Source organism: Danio rerio, chromosome 22 (genome assembly GCF_052040795.2).
Source record: "Danio rerio strain M-AB ecotype USA chromosome 22, GRCz13ab, whole genome shotgun sequence".
Lineage (NCBI taxonomy): Eukaryota > Metazoa > Chordata > Actinopteri > Cypriniformes > Danionidae > Danio > Danio rerio.
In genome coordinates this window covers 4,395,001-4,415,728 of record NC_141042.1, presented here as the reverse complement: position 1 = coordinate 4,415,728, position 20,728 = coordinate 4,395,001, and the positions used below count along the sequence as shown (strand labels likewise).

The 20,728-nt window shown below is 33.6% G+C and overlaps 2 protein-coding genes across 2 annotated transcripts in view; both read left to right on the top strand.

The window, feature by feature from the left end:
* kdm4b (lysine (K)-specific demethylase 4B) overlaps window positions 1-20,728 on the top strand; it is an 814,203-nt gene that overhangs the window by 359,483 nt on the left and 433,992 nt on the right. The window lies entirely within an intron of this gene.
* Window positions 149-9,520, top strand: LOC147838344 (class I histocompatibility antigen, F10 alpha chain-like). Its single transcript, XM_087304794.1, has 6 exons — window positions 149-194; window positions 706-969; window positions 3,273-3,545; window positions 3,740-4,039; window positions 9,275-9,345; window positions 9,416-9,520. Exons 1-6 carry the CDS (start codon window positions 149-151, stop codon window positions 9,518-9,520), a joined length of 1,059 nt encoding a protein of 352 aa, XP_087160920.1.

Here is a 20,728-nt window from a genome sequence, read left to right as displayed (position 1 = left end):
AAAGCCCTTGTTTTTTTTTTTTTTCCAGAAACCAGTTTTTCCTGTCAATACCCGTGTGGTGAAAACGAAAGACTTTTACAGTGCTCTTCAGTGAATGTTCGTAAAGAATTGTGTCAAATATAAACGTGTTTGTGGATTTATGTCCATAATGAAGGTCATCATCATCTTCATCTACATGCCTTTGGTTTGCTCAGGTGAGATTCATTTTGAAACATAAGTTATAAGATTACTTCTGTCAGCAAGACAGGAACTAGCAGAAAGTCATGGTACCGATCAAATACAACGTGTATTATTTTATTTAATATTTTGTATACAGCATATATATATATATATATATATATATATATATATATATATATATATATATATATATATATATATATATATATATATATATATATATATATATACACATTTGCAGTTCTGCTGTAAAAATCCTCAGTATTTTTCAGGTTTGAGAATAACACTTCATCACTTTATAATGACTAGAGTTACGTACTTTTTTAACATGTTAACTGTAGCTTGTTGTAGGTGTGTGTTCATTATCATGGTTCTGTGAAAGATGATTGAGGAATTTTTTTTATTATTTTTTTTAAAGATTTGACACTGAAAACATACAAATGACTTCTTTGTGTCAAGTATACTCTATATTTATCAAGTATACTTTTTTTTGTTGTTGTTGATTGTGTGTTTAATATTTTTCAGAGTTACACACTTTCATGACTACATACACTGGAATTTTAGACGGCAATACTACAGGAACCTTCAATGTTTTTGCAGCAATTGTGCTGGATGGACATCAGATTGGCTGTATTGACAGTAATAAGAATCTGGTTCCCAAACCGGCCTGGATAAAATTTCTTAAATCTAAAGATGTGTGGAACAAAGACGTTTTGATTAAAGAAAATGTGCAGCAGATCTACAAGAACAATATTCATACTCTAATGCAACAGTTTCATCAGTTAAAAGGTGAGTTGAACCTTCTGGAGAAAACTCTTTTGAAGGTAAATCTCCTTTGGATAACTTTTGTCAGACATGGTTAATGTTGTTAATTGAAACAATAAATTATAAAGAAATACTTATATAAATTGTTAAAATGGGTAACAGGTCAGCACAGTGGTTAGCACTGTCACCTCACAGCAAGAAGGTCGCTGGTTCAAGTCCTGGCTGGGTCAGTTGGCATTTCTGTGTGGAGTTTGCATGTTCTCCCCATGTTGGTGTGGGTGTCCTCTGGGTGCTCTGTTTTCCCCTACAGTTCAAACACATGCTCTATTGGTTGATGTAGATAAAATACTTTGGCCATAGTGTATGAGTGTGTACCAGTGAATGAGAGAGCAAGGGTGTTTCCCAGCACGGTGGGTTCATGAGTTAGTGTACTCTTATTGTCTTTGAGAGTTGTTACGACCAAACATTGATTATGAGGAGCTAATTCGCTGAGGCCTCTTAAAAAATGCTTAACGGGGTGTCTGTGAAATGCTGTCTAATGTGACCATATTTAATATTTCTAGAAAGCACTCTAGCAGCTGCATTTTGAATCGGTTGAAATTTGTTAATTAGGCCTACAAGGCAACCACCTAGTAATGCATTATAATAGTTTAACTTAGAGGTCATGAAAGCATGAATAAGCTTTACTGCACTACACATTGAAAGGGTATATCATAGCTTAGCAATAGTTTTCAGGTGAAATAAAGCTTTATAGATGCTTGAGATTTTCAAATGACTAATCAAACAACAATCCAACATTATTGAGTGTTAATGAGGAATTAAAAGCACATTCTTTGAGAATTAGGGGCCGGGCAGTGTGCTGTGCTTTTTATGTTGCTAGGCAACCAATGTACTAATTGTCTTGGTGCTTAAACATGTGGCGTGCTTTTTCCACACAGAATTGATTTTTGCAATAATGCGAGGCATGGCAGGCAGTTAAAACATGAGGCGTCCAGGGCGCATATACAGTGTGTTAAAACAATTTTTAAAAGGTGCCTTGAACTGATAAAACCAATGTTCGAAACCAAATCTCCTACCACAGCTATGCTGATGACACTCAGATCTACTTAGCCTTACTGCCTAATGACTACAGCCGCATTGACACCCTCTGCCAATGCACTGATGAAATGAACAGTTGGATGTGCCAAAACTTCCTTCAGTTAAAGAAAAGTCATTGCGTTTAGGTACAAAAATTAAGTTTTCAAGGTGAATGCATACCTTGGCACTAAAGGTCAAACAACAAAAAATACGGTCAAGAATGTTGGTGTGACTCTGGAGTCAGATCTGAGTTTCAATAGTCATGTCAAAGCAGTTAGTAAATCAGCATACTATCATCTCAAAAACATTGCAAGAATCAGATGCTTTGTTTCCAGTGAAGACTTAGATAATATTGTTCATGCTTTTATCAGCAGAAGAGTGGATTACTGTAACGGCCTCCTCACTGGCCTTCCCAAAAAGACAGTCAGACACTTGCAGCTCATTCAGAATTCTGATTTAGCATTTCAGCATTAAATTACTGCTAAAAACATACTCTTTACAAAAATTAAGATCTGCATCTATATCAACATGATAACCAGTGCCTTAATTGACCAGAACCATCTTTTGGGACATTTTATTGCAAGTGTAATTCATTTTTTTTTATTTGGGCTCAAGGCTTAAGTATTAACACGGAGGGGGCGATCTAACAGCTGGGACCTTCACTCAAAAGCAGGCGTGTGGCACACTTGGTTTAATCCTTGTTAAGTTTATTTTTTTTCGGTGCCCTGCTCTCAGCTGTTAGTCCTTGTGATAGTGCTGACCTGTTCTAGCTTTACTCTTATTGGCGACCTTATATTTCCCTTGCCTTTCATATCCTTTCTTGTCAGTTTATTGTTGCTATATGTGCTATTTAGCTGTCACTTGTCACTCTGCCGCTTGCCAACACCAGTCGAGAGTTATTCACGTCGCTGTGGTGGGCTTATGGCATCCTCCAGCCTTTTTCTCCCTTCGGGCAGAGCGGGTGGCTTTTTGAGTTTTTTAGAAGATCCAGCTCTGCATTTGACATTTCAGTTCTGTTTTTGAACAGCAGACTGCCTATATGACTTCGATACAATAAACTCTGTTAACCCGCCTTTTGTCCAGAATTCTGTCCTTAACAAGTAATAATATGATTTTTAAACCTATACTGGAGAAAGCTGTAATCAATTGTGCCAGATTCATTTTTATTAATAATTATTTTTAAAATCGTATTACTAACCATAGAGATTAAGATTTGATTCAAACTTCACTTTCTCTTTTCTCTTGTTCAGGTGTTCATCAGGGGATGCATGGCTGTACCCGGAGAGACAAGAGTAATGACTTTCATGCATTTCATCAATATGCTTATAATGGAGAGAACTTTATCACATTAGATCTGAGGAACAGTTTATACATTACATCTGTACCAGAGGCAAAAGCCCTCATAGAGAAGTGGAACAAAGACAGAGAACAGATTCAAATACTGAAAGAGTATTACGAATATCAGTGTGTTTATTGGCTGTGGAAATTCGTAAATTTGAATGAAGACGCCTTTAAAAGAACAGGTACAGTATCAAATTATCTACCATGACAGACCCTTATATAAGCTTAATTTATGTACAGACCTAAAACCATGTTTGAACAGACCTTGATACATTTTTGAAAGCCTAAATTAGAGAAATTACACAGTGTGAAGTAATACTGGTATAAGTGCATGGGTTTGTTATTCAGTTTTCATCTGTTCTGTGTTTATTTTTAGAGCCTAAAGTGTCTCTGTTGCAGAAGAGTCCAGATTCAGATGTCAAATGCCACGTCACAGGTTTTTACACCAACACTACACTCATTCTTTGGAAGAAGAATGGACAAGATATAAGTCATTCAAGTGCATTGGTGAAGTCTGGAGAAACGTTACCAAATGAAGACGGGACCTTCCAGAGGACTGTGACTCTCAGAGTCTCTCCAAATGACTGGAAGGAGGACCAGTACTTTTGCGTGGTGAAGCACATGGGAAAGACCATCCAGAAGGTCCTGACTGAGGAGGAGATCAAGAGTAACAACAGTGAGTTTATTGTGCGTTATAAAATGTTTTTGTTTGTTTAGTTGACGTCAGCTTTCAATCTTTCAACATTTCCCTCACTTAAAGGGGTGGTCCATAATGTAATTGTAAGACTTGGTTGTGTTTTTAAGATGCAAAGCAATGTGTTGTGTGCTCATGATCCATTTGTAGAAAATCAGGTTGCTATTTATTCATATGTCTTTGATTATATAAAGCTACTCAGCTAACATGAAAACCACTGTCATATTTCCTAATTCCTCCGAAAAGCCCACCCTCAACAGTCTCTGATTGGTCAGCTAACATAATGTGCTGTTATTCGCTCATTGGCTCCAGGAAAAGTGTCACACGCTTTCAAACACAAGCTTTTACGCCGTGTAAACAGTAGCTGAATCAGACAGAAAATGAAGAGCCTGCTCACGCCTGCTCTCTAAAATAAAATCTAACCAGTGTCTTTAACAAATATTCAGAATAAGCTTGTGTAAGTAATATGAAACGTTTTGATGAGTTAGTTATTTGAGATGTAGATTGTTTAGAAAGTGTCCGCATAGAGAGTACTGCAGTCCTGCTGAAGATTGTGGGTGTTTATAATGATTTGACTGAGAAATATGAATTTGTAGCAAAATTGTTAGCCGTGCCAAACAGCATTTCCCATTTACGTCATTGCTACAATATACTGTTAATGCTAGAAACTGTGCATGTAGTTGATCATATTTAAAAAAAAAAAAAATACAGGTTGTGGCTCACAATCTACAGCTTTGTCGGTTGGAGGAGTTTTTAACCAAATCCAGCTCTGAACTGGGAGAGGTTCTGGAAGTTGTCCTTTGTCAAATCTTTGAAACAGAATTGAAATTAAATTGTAAGCACTTCTCTCTTTGTGTCGTGCACTTTTGGAAACCCAAATACAGAAACAGAAAGAAGCTTTGTGGAAATAGCAGCATTTGGATGGCATTTTAGCTTTCTCTGCTATAACATTACAGCGCCTCTGCCACGCCCCTTTGTTGGTGTATGCGAGTGGTGAATACGTGTAACCTGAAGCGCTTGTGATGTCACTATCCCGGATGTATTTTTTTGTAGTCCCCAAGTTCCTTCGCTGTAGGCTTTGCTAAGCTAACTCTGTAAAAGCCAAGGTCTCCCTTTGCATTGAACTTTGAGTTTCTTACATTCAGAGGTGCTGTTTGTCCACACATCTACAATACACATCAACTAAAGTTTAAAATATGATATCATAGTGGACCACCCCTTAAATGAAAGTAACAAAAAAAAGCAGTTTGTCAAACTTCTGAAAAACTGGCAAAATAGAAAACAGGTATCATAAAAATTAGTCCATATGATTTGTGTTTTGCATTTTGAATGATTAATGTCAGAGCTTCGTTTCAACATATTTTCATCTGTTTTTACAGTTAAAGGCTTAGCTCTATTTCTCTGATTGTGGTTACACATCTAGTATTGTACTATCAATGCACTTAAACAAATCTCATTAATACCCATCTTTCAATCTGACGTTTTCTGGCTGGCTTAAACACATTGCATACATAAAGTGAATTACAGAAAAAAAAAAGAGGCAGGCATGTGACTTGTTTTTAGAATTTGTTGCTAATTTCGTATTGTGCGTTTGTTTAAGTTTTTATTTATTTATTTATTCTCTTTCTTTAAGGACCTACAGAAGATACATATTTCCTAACACTTTGTGTGATGGCTTTAGTCCTGGCTACTTTTATTTTAGCCAAAAAGAGCAGAGTAAGTATTTTTATCTGTCTTTTCCCCTCAATCTTTTTATTTCAACTAAATCTGTTTATCATTCAAGAGATAACAACAGAATAAAAAGGAGCAACCACCGCCCAATGAAATAAACTGACTAAACTTCAGTGACATTTTGTTTAATTTATTAAAAGATATATTTAAAACATATAATTATAACAAACATCATGCATTTCAAAAATTATGATTTAATATATTGTTCATGACATTTTTCATTCAGCTGCCAACAAAGCCAAACATTCATAATTCATTCAATTTCTGCATACATTTATTTTTGCATTCTATGTACATTTTGACCCAAAAAAACTGTTATGACTTTTTTTAACAAATAGCAACGAGTAAAAATCAAGAATTTTAATTGCCACCATGACCTTACTGTTTTTCACCTTTTAATTAAAACATTGAGAATAATTTGACATTTTACACGAACCACACAAAAAATGTAAATAAAATATAAATAAATTTGGTGAATTATATTTTCTGTTTATACATACAGTTTATCTATAAATAAAGTTGAAGTCAGAGTTATTAGCCCCCATATATATATATATATATATATATATATATATATATATATTTTTTTTTTTTTTTTTTTTTTTTTCTTTTTCAAATATTTTCCAAATGATGTTTAACAGAGCAAGACATTTTCACAGTATGTCTGATATTTTTTTTTTCCTCTGGAGAAAGTCTAATTTGTTTTAATTCGGCTAGAATGAAAGCAGTTTTTAATTTTTCAACATTATTAGCCCCTTTAAGCTATATTTTTTCAACTGTCTACAGAACAAACGGTCGTTATACAATAACTTGCCTAATTACTCTAACCTGCCTAGTTAACCTAATTAACCTAGTTAAGCCTTTAAATGTCACATTAAGCTGTATAGAAGTGTCTTGAAAAATTTCTAGTCAAATATTATTTACTGTCATCCTGGCAAAGAATAAATAAATAAATTATTAGAAATGAGTTATTAAAACTATTATGTGTCGAAATGTGTTGGAAGAAATCTCCTCTCAATTATACATAAATTAGGGGGCTAATAGTTCTGGCTTCAGCTGTATATGCAAAACCACAAAAGTTTCCACTCAATGCCTTTCTGAGAGAGGCTTTGAGCTGAAACATTTGTGGGTTTGTCTCTTAAAAAAAAAAAAAACTTTGAAATTAAAATATATAAATGAGTGCAGATCACTACTGTATCTTTGAATTCATTTAAAAAGAGCAAATGGATTAAGAACTGCCAAAGAACATATACATGTTAATCAGTCAAATTAATTCCCAAATGATATGGGGAAAAGGACAAATAACTTTATTTCATATATTAGATTCAATTTGACCAAATCCCAAAATGTATTTTTTTTCCGAGATATTATCTCTTTAATAAGTTGTAAGTTATTATAATATAACTAAAATCACATTCTAGAAAGGAAGAAAGAGTTTATTATAACACAATGTGTTTGTGTATTTTAGAAATACTACATTTATAATTGGTTGTACTGCTACTTTTAATTAAATATATCTTTTAACTGTTATGAAATTACTTTGCAGAAAAGAAAGGCAGCCAAACGGTAAAAAACAACAGCTGGGACAATGACAAAAATGCATTAAGGGTCTCCTCCAGTTGTCTGCACCTTCAACAGATCTGAATCCAGTTTCAATTCTAAATGAGAAATATACAAAGAGATTAAAAGACATGCATTTGCAAATGCAAACCATTCATTCATTCATTTTCTTGTCGGCTTAGTCCCTTTAATTATCCAGGGTCGCCACAGCGGAATAAACCGCCAACTAATCCAGCAAGTTTTTAAGCAGCGGATGCCCTTCCAGCCGCAACCCATCTCTGGGAAACATCCACACACACATTCACACACACACACTATGGACAATTTAGCTTACCCAATTCACCTGTACCACATGTCTTTGGGGGAAACCAGAGCACCCGGAGGAAACCCACGCGAAGGCAGGGAGAACATGCAAACTCCACACAGAAATACCAATTGAGCCGAGGCTCGAACCAGCAACCCAGCGACCTTCTTCCTGTGAGCCGACAGCTCTACCTACTGCGCCACTGCTTTGCCTAAATGCAAACCAACTAAACTGTATTAAAATTCTGCCCAACAAAACAAACTTAGCCTGTGTTAATGTGCAATCGGCACCTTACATACATTTTACTGAGTGTGTGACCTTGTAAATATATATATATAATTTATTTGTTCAGTTTCTTACTATATATAGTCAGTTTTTTCATGTTGTTGGTTGAATTTTTTGGCTCTTGGACATGTTCAAATATAAATTAAATAATGAATAATTTAAAAATTATATCCTGCAGTTTTTGTTTGTTTTATTTGTTTATTTGAAAATTGTTTATATGAAAATAATTTTTAATTTTAACAACTTATGACATTATCAGTTGTTTTAAGGTTGTGTTAGTTTTTTCACTAAATGTACCCTGTATTTTAAATCTTATATTTCTAGCTTATTTCACATTTTCAGTATAATTATAATTGATTTTATTTTACTCTTTCTGCTTTATATACATGCATACATAAAGGGGTTGAAGAAAAGCACAATAATTTTTTAGTATAGTGAAAGGTGAAATTTTGCAGCCAATACAGCATTAGTTCATCTTGGGAATGAGAGATACTCGTCCTGCACAGTGACCAGAGGGATTCTGAACCATTCTTCTTTCAGAATAGTGGCCAGGTCACTATGTGATCCTGGTGGAGAAAAACATTTCCTGACTCGCTCCTCCAAAACACCCCAAAGTGGCTCAATAATGTTTATCTCTGGCAACTGTGCAGGCAATGGGAATTGTTCAACTTTACTTTCACGGTCATTAAACCACGCTGTCACCAGTCTTGCTGTGTGTATTGGTGCATAATCATCATGATGACCCTGTGGAGCTTCAAACGAAGAGTTTTGATAGAAACAGTAGAGTTGAGGTACACATTTAGTTCTGCAGTGCGTTGGGCAGCTGTAGTTTTAATACAACTTTTTTTTGGAGACAACTTGGGTTTGCACCTGGGCATCCCTTTCAGACAGCATCCTCTTTCGTCCACAGCTCCTACTGTTGGATGTGGTTCTTCTACTTGGTGGTTTGCTGACATTACTCGTCATACTGCGGCTCTCGGTAGCCACAAAGACTTGTTGTCTTGGAGTTCCAGTTTACTGTCCAACCTCATATAAAACACATCAGAGGTTGTGGGCCAGAATACAAGTGTTCTGTTAACTTCACTAAACAAGATTTGCTTAAGCTAAAACTGAAACTATTTAAAAACTAAGTAAAAATGTTTTCTCAAAATGAAAGTAAAAACTTATTGAAAGTGCAAAATATTATAACTTTGGGTAGTAGTAATTAGAAATTCTGATTTTATTTAAAGTTGCTTGGGCAGGCTACATTTAACAGATACCATATTGACTTCAAGTTTAGTACACATTTAAGAGACTTTATCTATTTTAAAGGTTTTTCTCTTTTCACTGTCTCTCAGAAAATGAAACTCTTGTGTTTCAGATTATAAATCACACATCAGGTGTAACTGCCTCTGAAAAATTGTTCCAGGTAATGCAAGCACAGAGCTTTCTCTCACTACATCTGTGTTTGAGCAGGAATATTAACAGGTTGTGTTTAGGTTCTCCTCCTTCAACCTCTGCTTTCCAGCAGTGAAGGTCCTCCAGTCTCCCGCTCGTCTTCCTCCCAGCAGGCAGACTCCTCGCTCTCGGAGACCCGACTGTGATTCCAGCGGCTATTAGCTCAACGAGAGGCCTAGAAGATGAACGGTCAGGCCGATAAACACACACACACACACACACTCACATCCCGCTGCTCAGTGAAGATTTCCAAGCCCAAATCACATCTTCAGTTTCTCCAGGAGCGACACACTGGCATCTCTGACCTCTGGAAAAACAGCACTTACACACCAGGGCAGGTGTTCCCTCAGCACTGCAGATTCACATGCTGATTCTGCGCTGGCTACTGTTTGGTGAAGTTTTATGCCCCGCTCACACTAGATTTCAGCACAGCAGTGGTGATTGATGACATCACACACGACAGCAGCTTTTGTGTCGTCTGGTGTTTGGTTGCTAGGGTGTTGCTATGTGATGTTTTGGGTGGTTATTAGAATGTTGCGATGTGATGCCTTGTGTGTTGCTATGTGATGTGTGTTCCATGTGGTTGCTATGTGGTGTTTTGTGTGTTTTATGTGGTTGCTAAGATGTTGCTATATGATGTCTTGTGTTTTCTGTTTGGTTGCTAGGGTGTTACTATGTGATGTTTTGTGTGTTCGGTTTGGTTGCTAGGATGTTGCTTTGTAATGTCTTGTGTGTTCCGTTTGGTTGCTAGGGTGTTGCTATGTGATGTTTTGTGTGCTCCGTTTGGTTGCTAGGATGTTGCCATATAGTGTGTGTTCCGTTTGGTTGCTAGGGTGTTGCTATGTGATGTTTTGTGTTCCGTTTGGTTGCTAGGGTGTTGCTATGTGATGTTTTGTGTGTTCCGTTTGGTTGTTAGGGTGTGGCTATGTGATGTCTTGTGTGTTCTGTTTGGCTGAAGGATGTTGCTATGTGATATCTTTTGTGTTACATGTAGTTGCTAGCATGTTGCTATGTGATATCTTGTGTGTTCCATTTGATAGGTAGGTTGTTGCTATGTGATATATTTTGTGTTACATGTGTTTGCTAGCATGTTGCTATGTGATATCTTGTGGTTTCCGTTTGGTTGCTAGGGTGTTGCTATTTGATGTCTTGTGTGTTCCGCTTGGTTGCTAGGGTGTTGCTATGTGATGTCTTGTGTGTTTTGTTTGGTTGCTAGGGTGTTGCTATGTGATGTGTGATCAGTTTGGTTGCTAGGGTGTTGCTATGCGATGTGTGATCCGTTTGGTTGCTAGGGTGTTGCTATGTGATGTTTTGTGTGTTCCGTTTGGTTGCTAGGGTGTTGCTATGTGATATTTTGTGTGTTCCCTTTGGTTGCTAGGATGTTGCTATGTGATGTCTTGTGTGTTCCATTTGGCTGATAGCTTGTTGCTATGTGATATCTTCTGTGTTACATGTAGTTGCTAGCATGTTGCTATGTGATTTCTTGTGGGTTCCGTTTGGCTGCTAGGGTGTTGCTATGTGATGTCTTGTGTGTTCAGTTTGGTTGCTAAGGTGTTGCTATGTGATGTCTTGTGTTTTCCGTTTGGTTGCTAGGGTGTTGCTATGTGATGTCTTGTGTGTTCTGTGTGGTTGCTAGGGTGTTGCTATGAGATTTCTTGTGTGTTCCGTTTGGTTGCTAGGATGTTGCTATGTGATGTCTTGTGTGTTCCATTTGGCTGATAGCTTGTTGCTATGTGATATCTTCTGTGTTACATGTAGTTGCTAGCATGTTGCTATGTGATTTCTTGTGGGTTCCGTTTGGCTGCTAGGGTGTTGCTATGTGATGTCTTGTGTGTTCAGTTTGGTTGCTAAGGTGTTGCTATGTGATGTCTTGTGTTTTCCGTTTGGTTGCTAGGGTGTTGCTATGTGATGTCTTGTGTGTTCTGTGTGGTTGCTAGGGTGTTGCTATGAGATTTCTTGTGTGTTCCGTTTGGTTGCTAGGATGTTGCTATGAGATGTCTTGTGTGTTTTGTGTGGTTGCTAGTAGAGGTCTGCATTCCCCCAGCTGTCCCGTGGGAGCCGCGAACCCGACCAGATTTCTGCGGCGCAGGAATAAATTTTCAAATAAAGCGGGCTAATCTCATAAATAATATAGCAGATCTCTAGTTGCTAGGATGTTGCTATGTGATGTCTTGTGTGTTCTGTGTCCTTTCTATAGTGTTGTTATGTGATCTCTTGTGTGTTCCGTGTGGTTGCTAGGGTGTTGCTATGTTTTTTTTTTTTTTTTAGGTGTTCCGCATGGTTGTTAGGTTGTTACTATGTGGATGTACTGTCTGGTTGCTTGTGTGTTGCTATGTGAGCTCATTGCTGTTAAGAATTGTTGCAAGGGCATTACTAGAATGTTTTGAATATGTTCTGCATTTGCTATACAGTCATACGTTTTAAGGGTCCACACAAGTTACTATGCTCTTGCTGCCCAGTTGCTAGAATGTACATTTATTTTGCACAAAGTGAACATGAATCAGGCATTCTGAAACACCCCATGATGATCACAGAGTAAAATTAGACAGATCTATCTACTAGTGGAGCTTGTGTTTTCACACAGTTGTAATTTGATTGGGTGTGAAGTGTTTTGTGACACATCTAGACCTAAGAGGTGTCGTAGTCGTTGATTTGCTGTCAGCAGTTGAAGAGTTTAACGAGAAGACTACATCAAATCTCTTAATTGAACAAGTTAATGAAAGTATCAAATCTGAGTGTGAAGGTGTGAACTGTAAGACAAAACGATGCATTTTCTTTAGATAAGCGGTATCACTTGTGCATAAACATCCATACACTACCAGTCAAAAGTTTTGGGGTGAGCCTGATTTAAAAATTTTTTTAAATAAGCTTCTCCTGCTCACCAAAGCTGCATTTATTACATAAAAAATACAGTACGGATTGTAAAATTGTGAAATATTAATGCACTATAAAATAACTCTTCAAAAGTAGTTTATAATTTAATTTAATCATTTATTTCAGTGATTTTAATAATAATGAATTTTTTGCCTCGTGGTTCCATTCCGAAGACGGAAGAAATCACTTTCCCGAACTCTCGCATTCAATCTGCCCAGTTGGTGAATGTATTAATTTTTTCACATGCAGTTTTTGTATTTGTGGTGTGAATTTAATCCGAATTTTAACATTGATTAGTAAGTTTTGCTAATACACTTAAAATGCTGGGTTGTGTTAATCCAATGTTGGGTCAAATATGCACAAATCCAAAACTAGGTACATTTTATGCATCAAATTTAAATTCAATTTGTTAAGCCAACTGTTGTGTTTGTCCATATTTGACCCAGTGTTCATTTAATACGGTCCAATATTTTTAGAGTGCAGAAATGTATACATTTAATGTAAATTCAAAAAAAAAAAAAAAGCCAATTGGGTTTAATAATAATAATAATAATAATAATAATATATATATATATATATATATATATATATATATATATATATATATATATATATATATATATATATATATTTATATTTAAGTTGTAAAACTACATTTCTATTGCGGCTGGAAGGGCATCCGCTGCGTAAAAAACTTACTGGATAAGTTGGCGGTTCATTCCACTGTGGCGACCCCGGATTAATAAAGGGACTAAGCCGAAAAGAAAATGAATGAATGAACTACATTTCTATTGATTTAAATATTAACCGTGACAAAACAGAGTTTTAAATATTACAAATATTACAGTTTTATTAATAAATTAAATTAAAAAATTTAATTAAAATAAATGAAAAAATAAAATTAATTAATTGTTTGCAAACTAGTTAACCAATGACCTAAAACCATCAATATGTGTGTAACTGTAATGCATGCATGTTAAAACCTGTGAAAGAGGCCATGGACCGCTGTCAAAAGCCTTTTGTAAGCAGAAGAAAATAATGAAGAGATAGAATCTGTTATATTTCACTACATGCATTATGAATTGGCAGACAAATGGGTTTTCTCTGTCTCTGCTGTACAGATGACTTCATAAGCCCTCGTTCGTCTGTGAAACAACAGAAACTCGTGCGAGTTTTATGAGTTTTAAACGCGATACACAGGGAGAGCCGCTCTGCTGTTGCTGGATGAAGAAAGACTCACTCAATTACGCCCTGCAAGCCACGGGGGTGAGTAAATGATGACACCGCATTGGTCTCGAGCTGAACTATGCCTTTAAAACGAGCCTTGCGTTCCCGCCATTCCTTATGATTTAGCGCCTTTCAGAAACGATTTCTTGTTCGCGCCATTACGACGTGACTCTTTTGGCGGGAGAGTAACGCATCAATCGGGTGAATCTGCGACCTCCGCATGCTTTCTATGGCAAGCAGTTTTAACGTTTATTTTAAAGCAGTACTAGTGTCAATTGTGCTCCAAGTACTTTGTATATTTCTGCTAAATACTAGTGTTTTATATATATATATATATATATATATATATATATATATATATATATATTATATATATATATATATATATATATATATATATATATATATATATATATATATATATATACTCGCTATAGTGCTTATTGTTTGCACTGTTACATTAAAAAAATACTAGTATTAATTTGCCGGTGCTTACTATTTACAATATTACATTAAAATAGTAGTATATAGACTATTAATTCACTGCATAAAACTTATTATTTGCAATATTACATAAAAATACTAGTATATACACTATTAATTCACTGCATGATACTTATTATTTGCATTATTACAATAAAATACCAGTATATAGACTATTATTCACTGCATTATACTTAATATTTGCATTATTACATTAAAATACTAGACTATTAATTTACAGCATGGTACTTATTTGCATTATTACATTAAAATACTAGTATATAGACTTGATTCACTGCATGGTACTTATTATTTGCATTATTACAATAAAATACTAGTATATAGACTATTAAATCACTGCAAGATACTTATTATTTGCATTATTATATTAAAGTACAGGTATTAATTTGCTGGCGCTAATTATTTGCATTATTAATAATAACGGAAAAAGTATATATGCCATTCACTGGTGCTAATTATTTGCATTATTACATTTAAAATTCTAGTTTATATTCATTTGCTAGTGCTTATTATTATCATCATTACATTAAGAATACTTGTATATATTAATTTGCAAGTGTTCTTTAACATTTAAAAACATACTAATATATATTAATTCGCTTATGCTTATTATTTGCATGATTACATATAAATAGCAGTATATATTAACTCGCTTGTGCTTATTCTTTGCACTATTGCAGTTAAAAACATTATGAATTATTCATTAGTTAGCCCACTAGTATCTTCAGAAAATACTAATATTTGATAAGATACTAATACTTATTAATTAAATATAAGTATTCATTTATTAGATATTATTCATTTTATTTTTATCCTTGCTAGTAACAATTCTACATAATAATAATGTCATTGAGATATCAACTATTCAAAACTAGTATTTTAGGTTCTCAAATATGTAGCTAGAATTTATTTAACTTGTATTTACCCCCTTAAGGGGTAAATAAATAAAAGTTATAAAAGTTTAATTATAAACTTTTAATATTATTTAACAAAACAGTATTTAGTAGACACTCATACCTCTTAAATGGACTCTTTTATTTATTTATTAGATTTTTAATTACTTGTTGATTTGTTATTACACATGTATCGGGTATCTGAAATTTAACTGCTAGCATTATTATTATTTTAATAGTAAGATTTTTCATAAAATTTTGCTGTGGTCATTTTGACTAGTTATAATATGACAAAACAAGTGGTTGTGATTAGTAATAATTGAAAATGTACTAGTATTTAATAAATAAGTACTAATGATTAATTTCTTGCAGATAATCTATAAGAAGTAGTATGTAATACTTATTAAGAATTACTGCCATGTGAAAACTTGTATGTAATAAATATAACCTAAATTACATTTAATAAATACTACTATCACATAATGACGTAGTGTGAGTGCAATCTGATAACAAGTATCTTAAAAAAATAATATTATTCGAATATATAGTCAAAAACGGATAAAGTACAATTTGTTTCTTTTATCAACAAAGTATTTATTAATTGATACTGAGAGGAGTATACTAATTTGTCTGAGCTAAATAAGTAATTACTAATAAATGACTCAAGAGTAAGCATTATTAAGTTATAAATAAGTAATATCAGTTTACTATTGTCCTAAAAACGGTAATTTGCTAATAAAGTATTAATTAATAGTGATTAATAAGTATTTATTAGTAAATACTGACAAGAGTTGGCTAATATGGCTGTGCTATTGATTAAGCTACTAATAAAGATGAAAGAGCTAGCATTAATTAGTAAGTAATTAATAGGAATTGGCCTATATTGTGTTAAAAATAAAACAAAATGTATGGTAATTTGCTGTTTTTTGGGGCGAACTGTAGCTTAAAACAAGCAAAAAGCTAATCAAACAACCACAAAAAAAAAATAATAAAGAAAAAAAAACATTGTGTTTTATAGAGTTAATGTAAAAATGGCTTGCCATTTCGCGCGCTTTTCTCGGAGCGCGAAGATGAATGTCGTCCTGTTCGGCCGCTCATCTGTGAGTCGCTTCTCTCGGTCCTTTACTCTTTTCCCCTGCCGGATATTTTTTTTTTATAAATAAGAGTGCAATGCTGGGAGGAAATACATCACAGCTCCAATAAATGTAATATATCTGTGGATATAGAGGTATTTGTCAAACTAGTGCAGCTTCAGCAGTGGCGGCCATGTTGTTCAGCTGAGGGCTTGACTGCTTGCCTGATATCTTTTAATTTACGATTATTTGCAGTTTCTGCTGTGGTAAGGAGAAATTTAGATGATATGACATCTGAAAAATAACCTGAAACGACTAAATTAATGTAATGGACAACATTTTTAAACCATTTCCCCCCTCTAATTTTTCTTTTTAACTTTAATCTTATAGAAAGCTAATGTTTTTATTATGCCTGTTATTTTTCTTGTTCCACATAAATATAAAACAATCAATCATATAAAACCTGTCAACATTGGGATGTAAAAAAAAAGGAATCAGCAAAGGGGTTAGCAAACAGTTTAGCCTAACGAAATTAATAGCTTTTATAAAGAAACTGAATCAAGTTATCAAATCTCTTTAACCTTTTCTTCACTGTATAATTGATTAAGAGCAACGAACTAATCTCTCATTTAGATTTTTCATTTGATTACATTAAATAACAGAGGCAGGGCCGGAGTGGGACTCCTTTTCAACCCTGGATTTTCAAGCCTCAGAGCAGCCCACCTCAGTTCACGACTGACTATATTAAAATAAGGTCATTTTCAATTTAGTTTCTAATTACACTATCATGTCTTTTTTGAGAAAACAGCTGCTTTATAACTTAAAATGTTCAACAACCCTAACAGTATTATATGTCTTAACAAAAAAAAAAAAAAAAAGTAACATGCTCAGACGAGGATCAAACCCGGGTCGGCAGCGTCGTACTCTAACGTGCTATATATGTATATATATATATATAACTCAGATGAGTCACTCTTCAATATATATATATATGGCAGAGCTACTCTAAAATAATGAATAAGAAGACTGTGGTCAAGTAAATAAATTAATTAATTTAAAAAGTGTGACTGCTGAGATCAACAGATTCTGGAGCTATAGGGACACCGGCCCTCGCGGCCAAAAAACTGACCGGCCCACCGGGAATTCTCCCGGTCCTCCCGATTAGCCAATCCCGGCCTAAACAGAGGTGTCACTTTAAGAATGCACAGATCCATAATGAAAGCATTTGATTGCTTTCCTAACTTTTTATGCTCATTTAAGACAAAATGTGTTGTGTTTAAAAGAAAACCCACCAAGATCGACATGTTTAGATATTATTATTATTATTATTATTATTATTACGTGAATGTCTGTTCAAACATGCACCCAAAATAATAATTCTGACTTCAAATATACAGTTGAAGTCAGAATTATTAGCCCCCTTTTGATGTTTCACAGAGCAAGGAAATTTTCACAATGTCTGATAACATTTTTTCTTTTAGAGAAAGTCTTACTTGTTTTATTTTGACTAGAATAAAAGAAGTTTTACATTTTTTACTAACCATTTTAAAGTCAAAATTATTAGCCCCTTTAAGCTATTTTTTTTCTCGACTGTCTTCATGACAAACCAGCATTATACAATAACTTGCCTAATTACTCTAACCTGCCTAGTTAACCTAATTAACCTAGTGAAGCCTTTAAATGTCACTTTAAGCTGTATAGAAGTGTCTTGAAAAATATCTAGTCAAATATTATTTACTGTCATCATGGCAAAGATAAAATTAATCCGTTATTAGAGATGAGTTATTAAAACTATTATGATTATAAATGTACTGAAAAAAAATCTGCTCTCCATTAAACAGAAATTGGGGGAAAAATAAACAGGGGGGATAATAATTCTGACTTCAACTGTATATATATATATATATATATATATATATATATATATATATATATTATATATATATATATATATATATATATATATATATATATATATATATATATATATATATATATATATATATATTTATATATATATATATTTACATATATAAAAATGAAGTTTAAAATATTAATTAATTTACGTTTTATATATAGCCTACTAATATAAGTTTTATTTATATTTTAAATAGGCTATTTGTTAATATTAAGCTAATTTTATCTTATTGTTTTACTTACTATTTCTGATATTTTTCAATGTGTAGCTTTTATTTTTGAAAAATTTTCCAAAAACATATCAGTATTTCATTTTATTTTAAACATATAATTTTAGTTTTATATTTTAAACATATAATATATATATATATATAATACATTTGGCATATAGTATTATGTTAATTTTTAAATATTGTATTTTAATATTTGTATATATTTGTGAACATTTTGTACTTATTCTTATACATTTATTACATATTTACAATTATAATAGTTTTGTGTATTTCATGTCTTTAATGTCAAGTGCGTACATTAAAAAAAATTCAATACATATATATTTATATATATATATATATATATATATATATATATATATATATATATATATATATATTTCTAAATACATTTTACAAATATGTAATATTCTATTTAGCTTTGTTTTTAATATAATTTAAAGTTATTTTAAAATTAGCGACGTTCTACCAGAAAAGTACATTATTACTTATAATAAATGTGACAGGGCCAGACCTTTAAGCTTGTCTCTCTCAAAAAATCATACAAAAACAAGCATAAAATCATACAGTGCAATGATAAAACGCATCCTTGATCACGTCAAATGATGTCACTTCCTTTGAGTCATAGCCTTAAAGGTGTATTGCACGCATATTTTATGTTAAAGTTAATGCAGATGCGACAGGACTGACAGAAACATGGGGACAATTGTAAATCTATTTGTGTTATAAATTTGAAGTATTTATTTAGAATTTCATGCAACAAGGTGAACATGCTATTTCTGAAGTATTTTTGTCTAAATAACAGTTTTTAGCAACCCAGGCTCATTGTGGAAACGTAGCCCCGTGGACGTCTCTGGAGACCGTGAAATACGCCTGGGAGGTACGTATTTGTGCAGTTTTTGTTTTCGCGAATCTGCGAGAGGCCGCTGTTCAGCGACCGTCTGACCGACTGACTGAACGATTGACTGGGCGGCTGGCCAATCGGCTCCTCCTCCTTCCCTAAACCCAAGCGACGATTTACAAAAGCCGTCCAGAAAAAAAAAAAGCAGAAGCCCTCGTCCGATTTTGACAGAGTTTTCGCATTTCGCCGCATTCTTGCCCCGTCACGAACTCGCTCGCTTTAATTTTTTGGATTTTGTTTTTCAACTTACCTGATTTCTTGAACCGCTCTTCCCCGGACTCAAACCCGGCTCCTCCTCCTTCAGGCCTCCGCTCCGCCGATGTAAAACTATGAGCTAAGCGGACAAACCGGTTGCAGCAGGTAAGCCCTCCACACGGAGGTGAGCCATCACACCGCCCTGTAGCGTTCGCTCGAAAAAACGAAATGCGGCCATACGTACCTCCGGCCACGTAAATCGCGGTCTCCAGAAACGTCCGCGGGGCTACGTTTTCAGAATGAGCTTGGGTTGGTTTTTAGCATAACAGAACCATTAAAGCTGTAGGTTCAATTGGGCTGAGGACAAGGACAATGACAGGATTTGTACAGTACAGCTTTTTTAATAATGAACAGAAATCTGAGAACCAATTGAAGGACTTTACAGAACAACCCACAGAAATCACCCATCAGTCTATTTTTATACATGTTTAGGATGAAAAACTTTTATTCACTGTATGTTATAATTTCAGAGACATATGATGTACGTTTCTAATAGAACATCCCATAATTTTTGCCTATATATTTTAGTTTGGAAATGCTCTATATTTCAGTGTGACAGCTCAAATCATGTATTATGTATATTGTGTGATCTTTTCAGGTTAGTTTCTGAGCATCATTAATGTTCAGTGTTTGGTGTTTTTTGTTGGATTTGTCTCGTTCTGGCCTGCCGGAGGTCAGTGTTTCAGCGGCAGGTCAAACCACACACTCCCTCATTAGGAAACACGACGCTCGCACAATAATGAGGGAGAATCTGTGTTTGTAGTAATGGCTGAAGTCATTATGAGACTCTTCATCCACTGGAAATCTCCTCTTCCTCATATTAACAGCTCAAAGTGTTCAGTTTATTATTGCTTGTAACAGAAAGTCACTGAGAAACTAGCATTACATCATGTTTGACAAACAGAAAAAATAAACTTGTAATTGTGTTATATTATATTATTTTATATTATATTATATTATATATTATATTATGTAAAATTAATTAATTTATTTACCTATTTATTTATTTACTTATTAAATTATTTACTCATTCATTCATCCATTTACTTATTTATGTATTTATTTACTTATTTATTCATTTGTTTAATTATTTGTTTTCTTATTGACTTATTTTTTCTTTACTCCTTCATTTATTTATTTACTTTTATTTACATATTTATTTATTACTTATTGATTTATTAATTTACCTATTTATGCATTCATTCACTTATTTATGTATTTGTTTATTTATTTATTTACTTATGTATTTAATTACTTTTCTTTATTTCTTTATTTACTTCTTTATTTACCTATTCATTTATTTACTTTATTTATTTACTTATTTATTTATTAAGTTACTTATTTATTCATTAATTTACTTATTGATTCATTCATTTATTTACTTATTCATGTATTTTTTTTTACTTATTCATTTAATTATTTACTTTTTATTTAATTATTTGTTTATTTGTTTACTTATTTATTTATGTATTTACTT